This window comes from Uloborus diversus, chromosome 10, assembly GCF_026930045.1.
Source record: "Uloborus diversus isolate 005 chromosome 10, Udiv.v.3.1, whole genome shotgun sequence".
Lineage (NCBI taxonomy): Eukaryota > Metazoa > Arthropoda > Arachnida > Araneae > Uloboridae > Uloborus > Uloborus diversus.
In genome coordinates, this window is record NC_072740.1 from 63,948,177 (window position 1) to 63,966,447 (window position 18,271).

The 18,271-nt window shown below is 32.9% G+C and overlaps 1 protein-coding gene across 1 annotated transcript; it reads right to left on the minus strand.

Annotated features, from left to right (window-relative positions):
* Positions 1–1,206: 1,206 nt before the first annotated feature.
* On the minus strand, positions 1,207–10,094 carry LOC129231421 (agrin-like). Its single transcript, XM_054865733.1, has 3 exons — positions 9,585–10,094; positions 4,423–4,458; positions 1,207–1,656 (listed from the first exon to the last, which is right to left on the minus strand). Exons 1-3 carry the CDS (start codon positions 9,997–9,999, stop codon positions 1,436–1,438), a joined length of 672 nt encoding a protein of 223 aa, XP_054721708.1. The 5' UTR covers positions 10,000–10,094; the 3' UTR covers positions 1,207–1,435.
* Positions 10,095–18,271: the final 8,177 nt, after the last annotated feature.

Genomic DNA, 18,271 nt, shown 5'->3' on the forward strand with positions numbered 1-18,271 from the left:
AAGAATGCCTGCAAATGACGTCGGGATCGATAAACACGCACATCGACGATTTCTCAAAGAATCCAGAGACAGGTTCTTCAACAAATACTGGGTGATCAGAAAATGAGTATAGACTTAAAAAATTAATGATACACGGAAAAATGTAAGTAGGTAAAAATTGACACACATGCTTGAAATGACATGGGGTTTTACTGTACCACGAAAAGAAACTAAATGAAGATATTGGCAAATTGGCGTTGGATGTTATCTTTTAGCATCCCTCTTGATGTCGGTCGATCAAGTAGACTCTTGACTTCAGGTATTCTCAGAGCCAATAATCAGACGTAGTGAGATCTGGGGACCTGGGAGGACCAAGCGTGATGAAAGTGGCGGCTCAGCAAGCAATCATGACCAAACGACGCGAGTAAGAGATCTTTCACACATTTAGCAGTATGGGGTTTAGCACCATCCTAAATAAAAGTACTGCGCATATTTTTTAAAAAAATTTTTTCGTGGTTACAATAAAACCCCATGTCATTTCAAGCATGTGTGTCAATTTTTGCCTATCTACATACATTATTCCGTGTACTATCAACTGTATACTCATTATCTGAACACCCGGTACTTCACGGATAATGATTTAAGCAATACTGCTATGAGCAGATCATCTCTTAACACCTGGTAAGCTTAAATAGAAGCACAATCTACAAATGGACAGGACCTGATTACTGAATAGACCAAATATGCGGTGGCCTAGGGCCCCCAATATTTAGAGGCCCTCAAATGGCTGAAATTACTTTAGTCTATGGCTAAAATTGTTAAAGCCAATGACTTAAGTTATAAAATTTGAATACAAAGGGTCCAAAAAAAAAGTATTTGGCCTAGGGACCCTTTGGTATCTTAATCAGGCCCTGCAAATGGATATCAGGGTCATAAAATTAAATTTGAAGAGGTTCTTTAATGAAAATGGCTAGGCGTTCATATTCTAATAAAAGAGTTACTGGTACCTGAAGGCAATATCAATACGCAAAACATGTCACGAAACTTATCCTCGGAAATTTTAAAGTAACGTGGAAAGGTTAAATTTTTTTCTCAAAGGTAGATTGAATAGATATCTTCTTTTTCGTGAAACTCTCTCGGGTAGATCAAGTAATAAGTTAAGATAAAAAAAAGAATTACACTTACCTACATGAAAATATCACTCGTTACACTTGTTAGATGCAAATATTTATGATTTAAAACATGAATATTATACATTAGAAAATAGCTACAAATTGTATACATTTCGAATGATTGTCTGGTACACAAAGTCTCACCTTTTCTTCGTAATTAAAGCCACGTTCATAAAAATAAGCTGCATAAATACTTTTTCAAGGAGTGATACTATTTATGTCAATTCAGTTATTTAAATGATAAAAATCACAACTTTTATGGCTAAGTGAAGGACTTTTACTGCTCATTCGGAACGAGAACATAAACCTTCATGTCGAACATAAACTCTTTTCTTCTTTCTACAAGAGTCTACCCGTAGCTGACATTCTGTGTTATAAGTGAATCCATCGCTGCCGCACACTGGATTGTAATGTTCTTTGCAACTAGTTGGACATCGGCAAGAAGCTCTGCGGTTTTCTTCGAAACATTCGCCGTTGAATCGACAGTATTTCTTTTCACAAGGTTCTGAAACATATGCATACTGATTAAGAAAATTTATTTCAAAGATAATTTCCTTATTTGAACTACTACTGCTTTCAGAGCTTACTTTCATTATTTTACATCACCAAGCATCTTAATTAACATTTTTCAAACATGTGTACATGTATAGGAAGTCTTACGGCTCGGTTATTAAGCGTCACGCTTTCATTTCAACGTCTCAGGCAGTCTTGAAGTCAAAAGTTTATAGTGCGTGTAAAGCTTGACCACGGAGAGATGTCGGGTGAACTGAAAGCGAAAACGTACCACTTCATTTTGTAATAGGTAGAATCGGCGAGAACGCGCAAGCAGTCAAGTCTCGCGTTCTCGCTTATCCAACCTATTACAAAATGAAGTGGTCCGTTTCCACTTCAAGTTCACGCGCCATCTCTAGATGGTCAAGCTTAACCAAAAATCGTAACATTGTCTCGAGCATGCGGATGAGTCGTCTATGCGCGGGAAGGTCTGTGTCATTGAGATGGAGCATGACGTTGTATTAAAATCAAAGCGTAAAATGCAAATTAAGATGTTTGGTGACCTCAAATTATGAAAGTAAATGCAGAGCACATTTGTAATTTAAATGAGTTTCATTGAAATTGTTGAGCATTTTAGGATAGTTGATGGTTTGAGATTATTTTTTAACTTACTGGTAAGGATACAATTATAAACATTTTAAACAAATTTCTCATAAAATTTATTACGCTTTTCCAATGTTTCGTGAACTTACAGAGGAGCAACTTCATGAAACCTGCTTCTATAAATTATTCCGATTTTGAAAATTGGTTCAAATTTTTACTAATTTTGTAAGTAGTAATTAAATTTTCAAATGTATTTAACTTTCAATGAGAAAACAAACGATAAAAGAATATAAATTGCAAAGTAGGGTCAATTGGGATAAAAGGAGACCCCCATGGAATGGAAGCAAAATCAATTACCACACTTGTGATAATTTTCGAAGCTAACTTGTTGGTGAGCAAATACCAGGTAACATACAGATAAGATTGCAATTTTTACATGTTTCCAAACAATTGTGTAAACGCCATCATCGTTTAACAATAACATTGTGAAAAAGTTGTTTTTAAAGTTTAGTGATCTTACATTTTCCTCTTCGGCAGGTCTACATGTGCAAAGTAACTGATTTCAACTAGTAAAATGAAATAGCAACGTTAAACTGCCCAAATTGAAGATTACTGCAGACACTTGTTTTGGGGTAACAAGGAACTCCTTTTCCAGTGCAAAATACTTAAGCCTATGGATGAAAAGAGCGAAGTTTTTCATTCTTACCATAATTTGGAAGTTTAAATGTTGATGTAAATTACACTTTTGTGTGCATTTTACATAAATTGTTTTGTATGCTTTTTCATTTTAAATGATTTCAGATTATACATTTAGAAGATTCAGAGGGTCACATGCGACCTATGTGCTACAATTGAGTATTGTTGGTGTAGAATTCTTACACTTCTAAACTAATTGTGTATTGTGCGATTATATGTCTACATCAACATCATCATGGAGAAATACATGGCATTTTTAAATTTATCCCTAGTCTCTGGGGCAAAAAAAAAAAGAGAATTTAAAAGAAACATGACTTCATCTCTAACAAGCAGTCATTAAGTCAAATTTTCCATACGCAGTTACTCTCAGAGAGTCTAGTCTTGGACACAATATACAAAATTTTGTATTTCAATTCACCAAGGGAAGAATCTTAAGTTGAAACATTAAAATTTTGTTTCCCTTCACCACAACAAACCCTAAATCAAATTTTAAAATCTTTGCATAGTGTAAGAGTTTTTTTTCCCTTAATTTCTTAATAATTTTTGGAAGAACACTCTTACCGGTGTATTCTAAACCAGAGCTGGAATTAGAAACATATTAATGTTGTTATGTTCTGTTAACACAAAAATGCATTCTAGTTCCTATGATTTATGCTCAAAGTAATGAAGTCTATGAAAGTCAATTAATCAAAAAGTAACTTTGAAAGTTTTCGTGCATTTTTAAATTACGAATGAAAGTGATTTCATTTGGAACAATTTTCTTTCACTTTGAATCCTGAAAATTCAAGCGGTTTTAAAATTTTCAACTACAATTACGAAGATCGCCAAAAATATCTGTTACCCTGGGCTATACTAATTTTTCCAATTGGTATTTTATTAACAATGGTTTTCTCGTTTAATTTTCCTGCCCAAAGGCAATAGTTTTTACTTTTCCATGTTCAATTTTACGTGAAGTGTTGAGCAGTGCAAAAGCAAAACTATGTTGTAAAGTTGAGAAACGCATGTAATATTTTTTTTATACATGTATATTTAAAGCAGAATTTTATTAAGTCTAAAAAATAGAAACCAACCTTTCTAACACTGCGCTACAAAAAAAAAAAAAAAAATCTGAGGGTGATGGAAAACTTCTGATTGGATATTTCAAATCAGTATCAAAAATAACAATAGAAACACTAGAAATGTTTCAGTTAACAAAATCTTTTTTTCAATTGTTAATCAGTGTTTTTAACCGGTATTTTTTTCTGAAACACGAATATTTATGGCAAGGAGGGACATGGGGGGGGGCAGCTTTTTTTCTAGCTAAGTATTTTTGAAAATCATTATAAACAATCTTTTTTTTTCTCATAGTTTTTTCTCACAATTCTGTCTCTTTGTTTACTATGAAAACCGGAAGTGAAAAAAGTGGTGAATTTTTTTTCTCGGTTGTGCTTTTATTTAATTGTTTGAATAATCAAGCGTACAAGAAAGAGACAAACATTACCTTCAGTGATGGGGGATCTTCTTCGATATGGTACACCTATAAAATGAAAAACAAGTATATGATTTATTTGACTCATGTAGAAAAATAGCTGTACTGCTCCTCCCCTGCATTAGTATCAGTAATGTGACTGCTAAGTATTTGCTAGCATTTGCAATCACAAGAACATACAATATTTACTCAGATTCAATTTTTCAGGAAGAGCAGTATTGCTCACGCTTGTAGTACAGCTCATGCACGAAATAAAGTGAAATCAACAGCAGAATACTTCTTTTGTGCTAAAAATAAAAATCTATTGCAATTGTCAAACTTTAAAATCTGTTCGTGGCACATGAATTGTTTTTCAACTACACGCTGGAAAAAAAAATCCTTTTCTATTAACAGCAATAGCACAAACATGTATGTCCCCTGTCCCCAATCTAAAATTTGTCAACTTTTCAGCAAATTTACTATATTATGAAAGTGTTGTAAAAATAAATACATATACTTTATGATTTTATATAACTGCCTAAAGCAGCGATTCTCAACCCGTGGTCCGGCGGACCGGCACCGGTCCGTATAAAAATTTGACCGGTCTTCAGGGATTTTTGCTACTGAAAGTTGAAAAATTTTAATAAAAGTGATATCCTTTCCGATACCTTTTATGTTAATCATGCAATTAATTTTCGTAGTTCGCTTTGGAATTTCAACAATGTTCATTACTTATGCATAGTTTTTTATCGTATTCTTAATATTTAAATATTTCTTGTAACAGTTCTTTAACACCAAGTTATATTTATAAGTTGATTAAAATTTTGAACATTTGCTTCACTCTATTATTCAGAAAATTTCAGAAATGTCTGTCAGTTGCCGATACGTCAGTCACTTACCAGCTTGTTGTAAATGATGCAGTAATTTATTTTAGCAATATTAAATTTAACAATTTTATTTTTATTGCTTACAATTTGTGGAAACTTATTCATAAGTTTTACTGCTTAATTTCGAACATTTGCATTAGTATATTTAGGAAATTTCAGAAATATCAGTATGTTATCAAGCTGTTCTAATTACTGTGATTCTTTAATGTAGCAATATTTTTGAACTCAAATGTCATATGCTGAAAGGTTATTCGTTGTTTTTTGACCCTGATTTAAACTTAATAAAAGTTTCCTTTACTTTCTGTAAAATATTTTATTGAATCTATTACTTTCCCGCAGGTCATATTTGTGTCAGTCAGCTACCGTGCTTAACAATTTTTCTAAAATAATTCAAAATGTACTTTGGAAACTCAACTGTCCCATGATATTCTGCTGAAAAAGTAAAATAAGCCAGAAGAAAATATCTTTATTTAAATTTTGTGTTTTATGATTTATGGGTCAAAATACTTATTATTTTGCTCTGTGAATGTCAGTGACTTGCCCGTAGAATTGCCCATACATAAGTTAGGGGAAACTAGGGAGACTTGGCCAAATTTTTGGTTTTTTACTTCCCTTTTTTTTTCTGCAGAATAATTGGAACAAAATAAAAAATATACATAAAGTTAGCCATCTTGCACATTATTATACCTAAAAATAATGGCATAATTATAAGTAGAAATGGAACAAAAAAAATTGTATTCACCACGTCTGCAAATGGCTCAAGTGTCCCATGACTCCTCGCATGAATGTAAGAAAACTCATAGATATTGAAATCAAAAACGCAGGTTTGATGGTGTTTTTTGCTTTAATAAGTGATACTTGAAGTGAATGAACAAATGTTCTCTCTTTAGGTGAAGTGTTACAGATGTTTTTAAAATTAATCTTATTGCACATCAGCAGAAAAGCAGAAATCTAATTCAAAACTTTATCAGTTAAGGCCTAAACAATATTTCAGTTATTTTATTAAGAAACAAATCATTGGGCTTAAAGGTCATTAGTTTTTAAGTTATTTGTCAAATAAAAACAATTTATTAGATCAAAATATTTTAGTTATTCTTTAACTTAAAAAAAAAAATTCTTCCTTCATATTCATAATAGTAAAGTTATTGCTTAAATAAAAGCAAATCATTAAGGTCTAAATCACAACTTTTTTCTCTTCATAAACAAAAATTCATTGAAAAAACATCAAATTATTCTTTGGGTGAAGTCTCCCTAGTTAGCTTGGATCAAAGCTCCCTCTAATTGGCTTTCTCTTGTTTACCTTAAATTTTTAGCAACTTAGATCAATAAAATCAAATCATTAAGCCTGAATCACAATATGTTATCTATTCAAAAATAAAAATTTATTGAAAAAACATCAAATTAAACAAAAACATCAAATCCGTCTTTGGGTCGAGTCTTCCTACTTAGCTTGGGGTCAAAGCTCCTTAGCTAGCTTTCTTTTGTTTATCTTAAATTTTTAGCAACTTGGATTAAAGTTATATAAAACTACTGTATATCAATAAATAGCTAGAAAAGTGACTAAAACGTGTATACTTTAAAAATTCATTTCCATCAACACTGGAGGAAAAAATTCCAAAATCTTCAAATTTTCTTTTTAGGTGCAGTATCATTTAACACTGCATTTCTTGAAAACCACTGTTAATTCTCAAATGGCTTATCTATGCAAAATACTGTTGTGTGACTGGTCAACTAATAATATGACTAAAATTTTCCTTAACTATACTTTTCATGGAAAAAATCCTCGTACATTGAGTCTCCCTATGTGTTAAACCTCCCTAGTTTCCCCTATGTATTCCTTTGTATTAACTTGAGATATTTACTATAGTTTTCAATATTAACTTTTCTTTGGCAGTTCAAAAATTCCGGTTATTGATTAACAAATACAGGCTGCGTATTCAGTTCTAGCATTAAAACTGCAGGAATATACAGTTAAAAATTCAGTGTTTCAGAACATCGATGCTTTTGGATCAATGTATCGATACCTTCGACGGTTTTATTTTGACCATCTATGTTTTTTCATCAATGTCGCACCACTTGACTTGTATTGACCACATATGGTAGTGGTGGGGGGGGAGGGGTGACCCCCACATCAGGTGCTCAAAGGACGGCAGAGAGCCTGAAAAGTCGAGAATCCCTAATTTTACACTAGAATGACAAAGTGATTATCTTAGCGTTGCAAATTCAAGCAGTTAATTCTTTAAGTATGTATTTTAATGAAACAATATACATACGTACATTTTTCAGTGTAATAGTTGAAATACTTTTTACATTATGGGTACTCGTATAGGTTTTGTTGAGTCTACAATGGCGAAAAGTTACTTCATCTTCATATTTACAGAAAACTTTTTAACCGCAAGAACCTTCAAATGAGGTGAGATGGTACCACACCACTACCAACAGATTAAATTTAGTTACTCGAACGATGAAGCAGAGTATAGCACATTTCAAACCTTCCATCTGTTAAACATCAGAATCTTACCTCTTACAGTTATTCCACAATCTAAACTCTACTTTCTAAAAGTCATCCCATCTGATGGAATGGCCATATTAATATCATATATAGTAAACTCCCGATTATCCGAGGGATGGATTATCCGCGAGTCAATTAACAATCGGGAACATGTATTTTCGAAAGCAAATACCAATGACTTTTTTTTTTGTCGAAAAATGTCAATTTAAACTCAGTTTTTGTTTTATTCATTTATTTTTTATGATTTTTTCATCGTATGTACACTTGTTCTTTTCTGATGTTAAGTTTTGTTGTGCAGAAGCGCAAAACGTTTTTACTGTTCTGTATATATATTCACTGTTTGAAGAAAGTATTATGCATCAATACTGTTTTTGAGGAAAGGGACAATTTTTACTTTATTTGACCCTCATTTTATCCTTTTTGCGGCTTATCCGCTATTTTTATTATCCGAGGCACTTGTGCCACCCGATTCCGAAGATACTCTAAAATCTACTGTACAGTGAACCCCCGATTTTACGTTTATCATAGTGCTGGATTTAAAAAACGTAATATACGGGATCGGGAAAAGAAAAAAAAAAACAAATCGAAAACACTAAAGGTTGTAAAGAGGACTCTCTCTTTCGAAAGGTATAATATCTATATTTTAAAAAGGAACATTATTATGCATACCATTCTGAAATAATTTTAACATATTTGGTTGCGAGTTCTGGTGTTTAGGTTAAACAATAGTCCGTAATAATGGACTGTTTTTTAGCCATTGAGTTCAAAGTGAATGCAACATCTTCTAGAATTAAAATACTTCGACCAGTGTCTGTGGAATATATTTTTGTTTTTGTAATTAGCTTTCAACCACGTGGGTTACATTAAAAATGCACAAAAGGAACTTCTTTTTTTTTTTTTTTGCTTATTTTAAAAAAATTTTTTCATTCCACGAAAAACGTAAACTGCGGGAAATTCCATATTCCATAAACAAGAAACTTATAATTCGGGTAAAATTAACATTATTACAATGCGGAAAAAAGGCACATGTGAACAATTGAAGACATTTCTTCAAAAATACCATAAAGTAAAGTAATGTATTTTTTAAAAATCTGAAAACATTCCTCTATGTGAAGAAGTCTTTTCAATAATGGGGACACTTTTGCTCTGAGAAATTTACAATTAAAGAAATGAAATGAAAAAGAAGTTCACGTGTGCCCCTCTTTCTCTTGTATAATGTAGAATATAAATATTTGAACTCTTTTTTGTTCGGATAGAATTATATTTCCTGTCAAATTTATATTTGAATCAATTTACTTTTCACCGAATTATTATGATGACCAATTTTACAGTAATGACCTCAAGTTTAAAAAAAACAAAACCCATATATATAATGCATTTAAAACGATGTAAAGTGAGGGAGGGGATAGTTCTAGTTTGAGCATTTTTGCTTAGTTATGCAGTAGTAATTTAGTTTTCAGATACAATCCATTTTGCATTTGAATAAAATCAACAATCGCAGCAACTATTATAATGAACAAATGCAATTTCTCGACCTTCATTTTTGCTGTAATGATGAATTATATGCATCTTTTGAGTAGGATTAAAATATGAAACAAAATTATTTAGTTTGTAAAAAAACAAATGTTGTAGAACGAGGGAGAGGACGATCCGCATAGTTTTATTTATTTATTTATTTATTCCCTTTTAGTTTTCAAATATAGTTTATAAGCTTAGTTTTTAGACTCGTTTCACTTCACTTTTGAATGAACAATTTATTACAACATATAGTATTATGAGCAATCACATAGTCTTACCTTTCACAGTAGCTGCGATTTTCTCCAAGTTTGCAATGTTGATTTGAATCAAGCTTGAATTCAGACGGAACCTTCCAGTCTGCAGCTGGCTCAAAAGAAATATTTTTGAATCTTTAAGAATCGGTTTGCTCGTACAAATATCCGAATTGCCGAAGCCTTCAACTATCAGAGATTCACCAGCTTTTAAATGATCTCCTTTGATGACTCTTTTGACCTGTACCTCCCCGCTGTACAGATCGCCCTGCCCACTGTACAGTCTTTTCAGAGTACCTGTCAGTACAATATCAGCAGCACTCTCTCGAACCTTTAGCCTTTCCTCTGGACACTCATAATACCGTCTTCTTCGGGCTTCAGTAAGGAAAATACTTTGCAGTATTACCACTGACAGCAATGCGTAGAAGTGCAATAAATACATGTTTGTTTACATTAGTCCGCTGTGAGTGACCCTGAGATAAAATTTCACGTTCTGGAGGCTCTTCAGGTGAAATGATGCTGGTCGCTGATTGTGTGGCGACGACGGGAAAGTGGGTCGGACAATGAGGAAACACCGGTTCCACCTACGATATATATGAAACTCCATTTATGGCTTCCGGGCTCGTCGACTCAGGCAGAAGAGGAGACATATTTCGATGTCTAATTCACATCTGAAATTTAATTCGCTCGTTTAGAATAATGATATGCTCGGAAATAATACCGAAGAGATTCAAGAAATAGAAATTTTATTGAAAAATATTTTTAACGTATAGAAAATAATTTTTCAGTTTTAGGAATGTTTGTGAGTAAACATACTTTGCATGAACAGCGTAAATGCAGAAGCGAGCTATCCATAAATGATGGAACACTTTTTTTAACAAATTTTACCCCCCCCCCCCTCTCTTTGTCACTCGTCACGCTGTTTTTCATAAGCATATTGTTACAAAAAATGCCCGAGCTCACCCTTCCTGTTACCCCTTCCCTCTCCTTCGTCCCAAACTGTCCCAATTTCTCGAAACCCCCAGTCCCCCCTAAGCATGACATCATTTGAAGAATAAAGAAGCAAAGCAATGTAAGTGGCAAAATTAAAAATTTGGAGACAACCAGTACAAATATTAGGGGAACCTCTCCTCTGTCTAGGGGCTAGAGATAGTACTAGTAAACCTGGTAGGAGCTGCTGTACAGCATAAGTTAGAAACAAAATTCAATGAAAACCTACCTAGGACGTTATCTTTATACGCGTTTTACTCAAAACTTGAAAATGTCCGCTTACATCCCTTTGCTTCTCACTGTCTCATTTGTGGACGTTCCTAAAGGAAATTTTTTATAAAATCTAAAATATTTAAAAGTTAAAATACGGTAATAAATAATAAGAGTGATTTCTATCATTGATCACCTTTTGTTGCACTAATGCCGATCAGCAGTGAGATTGGTCAAGAGGCAAGAAGCTAAAGCAAAATTTGAAAGGGAAAGAGAAAACTGGGACCTAATATCTTCCATGGATTGCTAACGACAGTAACATTCGCGAAGCTAATTTTCCGCCATTCTTAAACCGTAAATTAATTAAAACTGAAATGCGTTAAAACGTACTCAGTTAAGCAAATTTTTTTTAAAGACGAACAGAACGCATGTTTGTGGTAAATGATATAAAAAAATGTTCGTTAAAACCTATTTATACTAAATTTTGTGATACAGATTAAGATGAAAAATATTGTATTTTTCTTTTTTTTAAGATTAAAATAGAAATTTTCTGTATTTAAAACAAATCCATCCAGAATCATAACGACCAAGATGACTGAAAGAGACAATGGAGAAGAGATTCAGGACTTAATTTTCTCTGTATTTGATAGCAGTGTGGAATATTACGAAACTACACCGCATAGCACAACCATATGGCAATCTGAAGAATTGTCAAAAATTAATGCATAAATCAATATACTATAATTTAATGAAATATGCATGAAAGTATGTTTTCTAGCAGTTATTTTTCTTTTACACATGCATAATATTGTTGAGTTTCTAAATGATAGGTTTGTTTTATCCAAGGTGTGAAAATAGTGCTTGACATTTTTTTTAGAGTAGGAAGATTCATTTGGAGAAATAAAATATGCAAAAATTGCTAAAACCCTATGGTTAAACGGAGTGAATCGAATTACTTTTCTACTTTGAATACTTTTAAAAAAAATAAGTAAAGACTTTTTGAATTTTTAGCTAGACACTATGGTCTTGTTTTGTTCTTGCAATTTAAGGTAAAAACAAAACATTTTAGGAGTTTTTATTTATATACATTGATCAATCCATTTGCACGTATCAGAGATGTGACATTTTTAAGAAGGGGAAAGAGGAGCACATATGAATATGTTTGGCTTTACTATGGTAACATGAAGTATAAAATCTTGAAAAAAATCTGCTATGATGGCAGTACTAGTCCTGCTACTTGGCAAAACTTTTATAGCAATGGACCATTTTGTGTTTTTGTTGTGACAATTTCTTTGTTTTAGCAGTTGTTGTAAGTAATTTCATTACTGTCTTCTTCACGTGAAAACACATTTTTAACTAATTAATATGCTAAAGTTAATTATTGCAAATCATTGCATGAACTTTCAAGGAAATTTTCGACTATGTTAAAACTTTTTTATTGAATGAAAAATTCTTTATGGAGCATTTGTGAACGTAACATCTGGGGCGCGACTGAACAGTTCCCATATATTCACCATAGGATGTTATAACCTTTTGAAAAATGTGTAAACATTTATAATTATTAAATTTCTATAGTCAGTTCATAAATTTTTTGTTAAATATTTTTTAAAATTATGTATTTAGTTACTTATTTTTTGATGCGAACTAGTTAGCGTAGAATTTAAGGTTATAGAGCAGTTACAGGAAAAAAAAAGACGCAAAATATATTTCAATTTAATCACATATGTAAATGGTATGTATGAAAGGGCGCATATTAAGAAGCATTCTTTCTTCTTTACGCGAACCGCACTTAAACGAAGAAGAAAAAAAAAACATATTTTAAATATCGAGTTTAGTATTTTGCCCTCCACCCTTCTTTACTCCACTTGAAAGGGAAACGAAACAATTTATCTAAACGTTAATTCTTGGAATTGACCGCGACGTGAATCTCCAATTCGATCAAGATCTATTAATATCACAAATATGAAGTTAGCTGCACAACATGTTAACTTACCGCTTTGATAGGGTCAAAAAAAGCAAAATTTGGAGTGAAGTACGTTTTTCTTTTTTTTTTCTTTTTCTTTTTTTAAAAGATAATCTTAAACGATCCATTTCCGACACCACTGAACTCACAAGGGATGATTGATCTTCTAATAAGAACTGAGTGTCTTAGGATTCTGAGAATTTCTCATTTTCCCCCTGAGTAGCTAATTTTCTAATTTAAAGTAAATAAACTTTTTGTGTAAAATGATAACAATTTTTGGTGATAAACATTTTTCAAAGTCGTTTAGTGTCAATTAAAACTTACTTAAGGGCAACTATTTTAGAGTTTGGGTATTCTAAAACAAATTTTTCTGAAAAAATTAACTATTATATTTTTTGACTTTTCGTAGTCCCTCTTTACTTAAAAAAGTAATTTCAACTGTTTGTTTGTATAAACATGTATGTTTTTACCGCATTGAAGCCCCTTTTCCAGACATGAAGTTTTAGGTTCAAACACCAAGTATTAAACTTCAAAACTGCTACTTTTTAATGTTAGATAAGGTAGACAGGGAGTGCCAATGAGCAAGAAAACATGTGATTTGCAAAGTTTCAGCTTAGTCCGATAATATTAACACGTGCCTCAAAGAGGCTAAAAATACGAAAAACAGCGATTTTTAGCAGAAAAAAAAAATGTAGTTTTTCCTCTTTAAACCCAAAACTATTCAGCCTAGAAATTTCGTTCTGCTTTCATTTTATAGAAATTTTGTTCTTGTTCAGAGCTATCTCATCCGTTATTTTTACAAAATATACACAGTAGAGTTTCGCATTTTGCAGGTCAGGTCGTAGATTATGTCATTGATCTGGAATTTTTTTTGCAAATGCCTAAATGTATTACAATATTGAATAACATTCATTTGATATTTGTTAGGTTTATTTTGACCATTAAAAAGGCTTGATTTGGAGAAATTTTTAAAAACAAATGCGACACATTGTTGATTTAAAATGAAGAAACTAGAAGGTTCAGAAAAGAAAGCAAGGAGTTAAAATTACAAAAAATGTTCAAATGCATTTTATTACTTACAGTTAAATTATGCATCATTATGTTATTACTCTTTACATACAAATTAAAATGGTAATGGCTTGGATGTGATAACTTTTGATTAATTTGGGAAAATGTGTCTGTATTCAAACATACCAAACCTTGTAATAGAAACTGCCGTTGCTCTTCGTCTTTCATCAAAGAGGGATTGAAATCTTGAATAAGTTTTTACCTCTTTCAGCTGCGTCATTGACAGTCCTTAAACCGTTTATTATCTTTTTAGCTTTTATATAATAATGTTTTTCACACCATTCATTGGGATCAGTACTTAAACTCTGCATCAATTTCGAATATCTAAAAAAAATTTAAAGTTTGAGGAGAAACGAAATAATCTATTTCTTTGTCTAATAAACTATTATCGTCTTTCAGATTAAGTAGTGCTTTTGTATCCCTATCATCACAATCATCTTTATCCTTATATATTATTACTGCAGCCTGTTTTTGGTTTCTACGCGAGATTTTCCTCAATTCTTGATCGATTTCTTTGATTTACACCTTGTTTTAAAGCTTATCGTGCAGGCCACTGACGAAAAATAGACCCACGTTGTAAAAATTGTTTTTTTTTTTCTGTCAAAAAAACCTGTCTTGAAGAACCAGAATGAGGTTTTCGGCTAAATTTATAACTTTAATTTGCACTGTGACTGACATAGCTGAATAGTTTGATCGGCAGAGCGTTCGACTGGTAACCAGGAGAATGAGTATTCGGGCCAACGTCCGGACAGTCTGCATCAAAAAATTGGAGAAATATCGCGCAGTACATGAACACTTAATAACAATGAATAGCAAATATGAGGGAATAGAATAAATTAGAAGGAAACGCTTCTTGCCGTTATGAAAACTTGATGCAACATTGAGCTAAAATGATTCTTTATTGAAAGGTTTGTGTGTGTGTGTGAGTTTTTTTCTTTTTTTTTTTAACTTTGGCTTCTGTAAGAAAATTAAAGCATAATGTAAGCGAAAATATAAGTATCAGGTTTAAGATTTCAGACTACAATGGAATTGTTGTTTGTTCAGAAAAAAATAAATAAATCGTATATTGAAATATAGATTCTTTTAATGAGTTTTTGACTCTTTGTACAAATAAAATATACTACCTCAATTTGAAGGATAAAATGTATATTTTTTCTTTCTTTTGCAAAAAAAAAGCCTATCACATTTTTACTACATTTGAAAAGCTACGCTTAAAATAGAACTTAGTTCAAATTATTTTGTATGTTAACCGTGCTGTTAAATGATGAACACGTGCTGCCATCTAAACCATAACTGTTCAAGTAGCCTGCGATAACAAATTGTAAACATTTTCAAAAAAATTAAAACATTTATCTTCAATACCTTGCATATTATTTCTATTGATTATTTTTCTTTTAGTGTGCGAGAGCTTTCTTATCTTTTGAAGAAATTCCCCCCTCATTTTAAACTTATAAGGCCGGCTAATTACGAAAAATAGACTTACGGTCTGAAAATGAAGTTTTCGGAAACGCCCCTGGCTGTTGCAAAACCATGATGCAGTTTGTAGTTCTTAAGCATTTTATTAAAGCAAAGTTCTAATACAATTTTCCAATTTTTTGCGTCGCTTTCGGCAAGGAAAAAAATAAAATTAACCTGTGCGTGTTTTTATTTTATTTTTATTTTTTATTTTTAATGAAGCTTGAAAGCACTATATTTAGTTGTTCGGTTAAATTGATAAGTTTTATTTTCGGTAGAGCGTTCGGCTATAAACTATCTGAACTTCGGGCAAGCTCGGGCTGTCCGACATAATAGCAAATTTTCATTAATGTTACACATTACATGTACTCATAACATACACTGTTAAAAAAAATGTATTCAAAAATGAAACTTTGAATGTATTCATTTTTTTTTTTTTTTTTTTTTGAATACAATTGATTCAAAAATGAGTAAATGTGGCATCAAATACAAACATACGAGAAATACGAGTCATGAAATGAGTACATGTGTTTCTCAAAATTGAACCTTATTGATTCGGAGCTATATTGAGTAATGAAAGTATTCAAAAATGAGTAAATTTTCATTATTTTTGAATACCCATTTTTAACAGTGTACAACAGATAACACACGTAATAAAATAAATACAGTGGGAATGCTACTTGGTGTTTCGACTCCTTTATGCAGGTTACAGTTATCATTCAGATAAGTTGAGTGTTAATCGAAGGGTGTTCTTCCTTTTTTTTAAAAAAGCTTCGACGCCGTCCAGACCACTAAGCATAATGTAAGCATACAAAAGGTATTAGATTTACCTCAAGGGAATCCTTTTTGTGCAGAAAAGCATTTTCATTGTATGATGAAATGTAGATTTTTCTAATAGCAGTGTTCGATCTTTTGTACAAATGAAAAAAATACTACGCCAAATTGAAACTTCGAGTTTCATCCAGTAAACCTTTATTTATTTTCGAATACGATATAAAACATTAAAATTATTATCAACTTCATTAGTAAGAAATCATTTTCCACACCTCTGCTTTCGGCAGATAAAATGCATTTTGTCTACGTTCGAAAAATTACACTTAAAAACTGACTCAGTTCAACTGGTTTTGGTTTTGAATTTTAAGTGTTCGATAAAAAGAAAAACATGTGCGTGCATTTAAGCCGTAACGGTTAAAGCAGCCTGCTACGGGAAATTGTTCAATAATCAAAAATAAAACTTATTTTCAATCGAATTTATTACTTCTCTAGAATGTTTGTTTCAATCGCTACGTGAGATCTTCCTCATTCTTAAATCCAATTCCATGTTTTTCGAATAATTTTAAATCGTATCATGCTGGCTAATGACAAAACATAGGCTCATGATCTTATTCCTTTTTTTCGGAAAAAAGCTTTTTTGCTGTGTTATATTACGCATTCCTTCAATAAATAGCATTCGAAAAGGAAGGCGCAATCGCTAGGTTTGTTGGAGTGTCATGCTGTTAATCAGAATGGCGCCAGTTTGAATCCGTGCCAGTAAATATCTGTTTAATGTTTATTTTTTTTTCCGTCAGATGCTTACATGGGCCGGACTATATTTGCCACAACCTGTTTTTTTTCCACATGCAAAATTACTGCTTTTTCACGAGTCTCAGCCACACTTTTAATGATATCTTTGTTTGCATTGAAAATACGTACAACCAAAAGGTGAGCGATGATCAAATTATCACAACGTTGTATTTAACGAGGTTTTGTTACTGATGTCTTCAAATTATATGCCTTCTCTTGTGCGCTTACTTTTTTCGGTTCTTCTTCATAATGTTCTTTCTTTGAAATTTTTAAAGAGCGAAATGCCTTATCAAACGATTCGAAGCACAGTGCGGAGTTCCGCATGGGTCAACTAGTTATCTCTTGTTTCCGAACTTAATTTCGCAACCTTGTTTGTTTTGATAATTTTTTCTAAAGTTTCGTCAAAAAAGAAAAATGCAACTTTCTCTGAGTTCAGGTACCACACATGATTAGTTATTTTAGATAGTGCCGTGTCTGCAACATCTTCATTAATACTCTTTAATTAAACCAAAGATTTTACTAACTGTAGATCTTGATGGGGGCCAAAGCTGGATCCCGGGCATTAAACCATACTTTTGCGCAAACCTATATCTATACTAATATTATAAAGAGAGAGGCGGATTTTTGTGTGTTTACATGTTCGAGGTAATCTCCGGAATTACTGCAACTATTCGAAAAATTTATTCTTTATACACTCCTGTTTGTGAAAATTGCAACACCACGAAGGACTTACGCGAGTGAGCTGAAAACTGCAGGAAATGTAAAGTAGGGCATGATATGCAAATGATTAGAATTGCAGACCTGTAGCGCATGCGTATGCTGAGCAGCGCCCTCTGAACGGCGGATCGAACCGAATATAAATAGACGGCTGTAGCGAGGCGTGCATGATTATCGGTGGTTATATGCTAGAGTAAACGTTAACTGAATCTTTACTATGCCTCTTCGACGAAGGAAAACGAAATTTGTGCAAATTTCGGAGTCTGAACGGGGCAGAATCGTCGGTCTTCGTGAAGCTGGATTGTCTTATCGTGCAGTACCCGCTCGTGTGCAGCGTAACAGCAGCACAATCAAGCGTGTTTGGAAGCAGTGGACGGACAAGGGTCGGACAGCTCGGAAATCCGGGAGTGAACCCCGAAATGTGACGTCAGCTCGCGATGACAGACACCTGGTGCGTATGGCGCTGACGGACCGCACAGCTTCTTCTAGACAATTGGCAGCACAGTGGTCAACAGCTACAGTTGTTTCATTGTATGCCTCGGTGGCGCAGTGGGTTAGCGTGCTCTCGTATATTGCCTCAAAATCAGTTTCACAGGTGTTTCATTGTGTGCTTCATCAATTCGGAGACGTCTGCTGCAGCGTGGGCTGCGCGCAAGGATTCCTTTATACAGGATTCCTTTCACGCAAAACCATCGCCGCCTGCGGCTACAATGGGCCAATGTGCATAGGAGCTGGCGAGCTGATTGGC

Bases quoted from the DNA above. Each gene is read 5' to 3' on its own strand.
- LOC129231421 (XM_054865733.1), bottom strand. From the start codon at position 9,999: ATGTATTTATTGCACTTCTACGCATTGCTGTCAGTGGTAATACTGCAA. The intron at 4,459-9,584 runs GTAAGACTATGT...TTCATTTTATAG, and splicing joins AATCGCAGCTACTGTGAAAG to GTGTACCATATCGAAGAAGA. The intron at 1,657-4,422 runs GTAATGTTTGTC...CATATGTTTCAG, and splicing joins AAGATCCCCCATCACTGAAG to AACCTTGTGAAAAGAAATAC.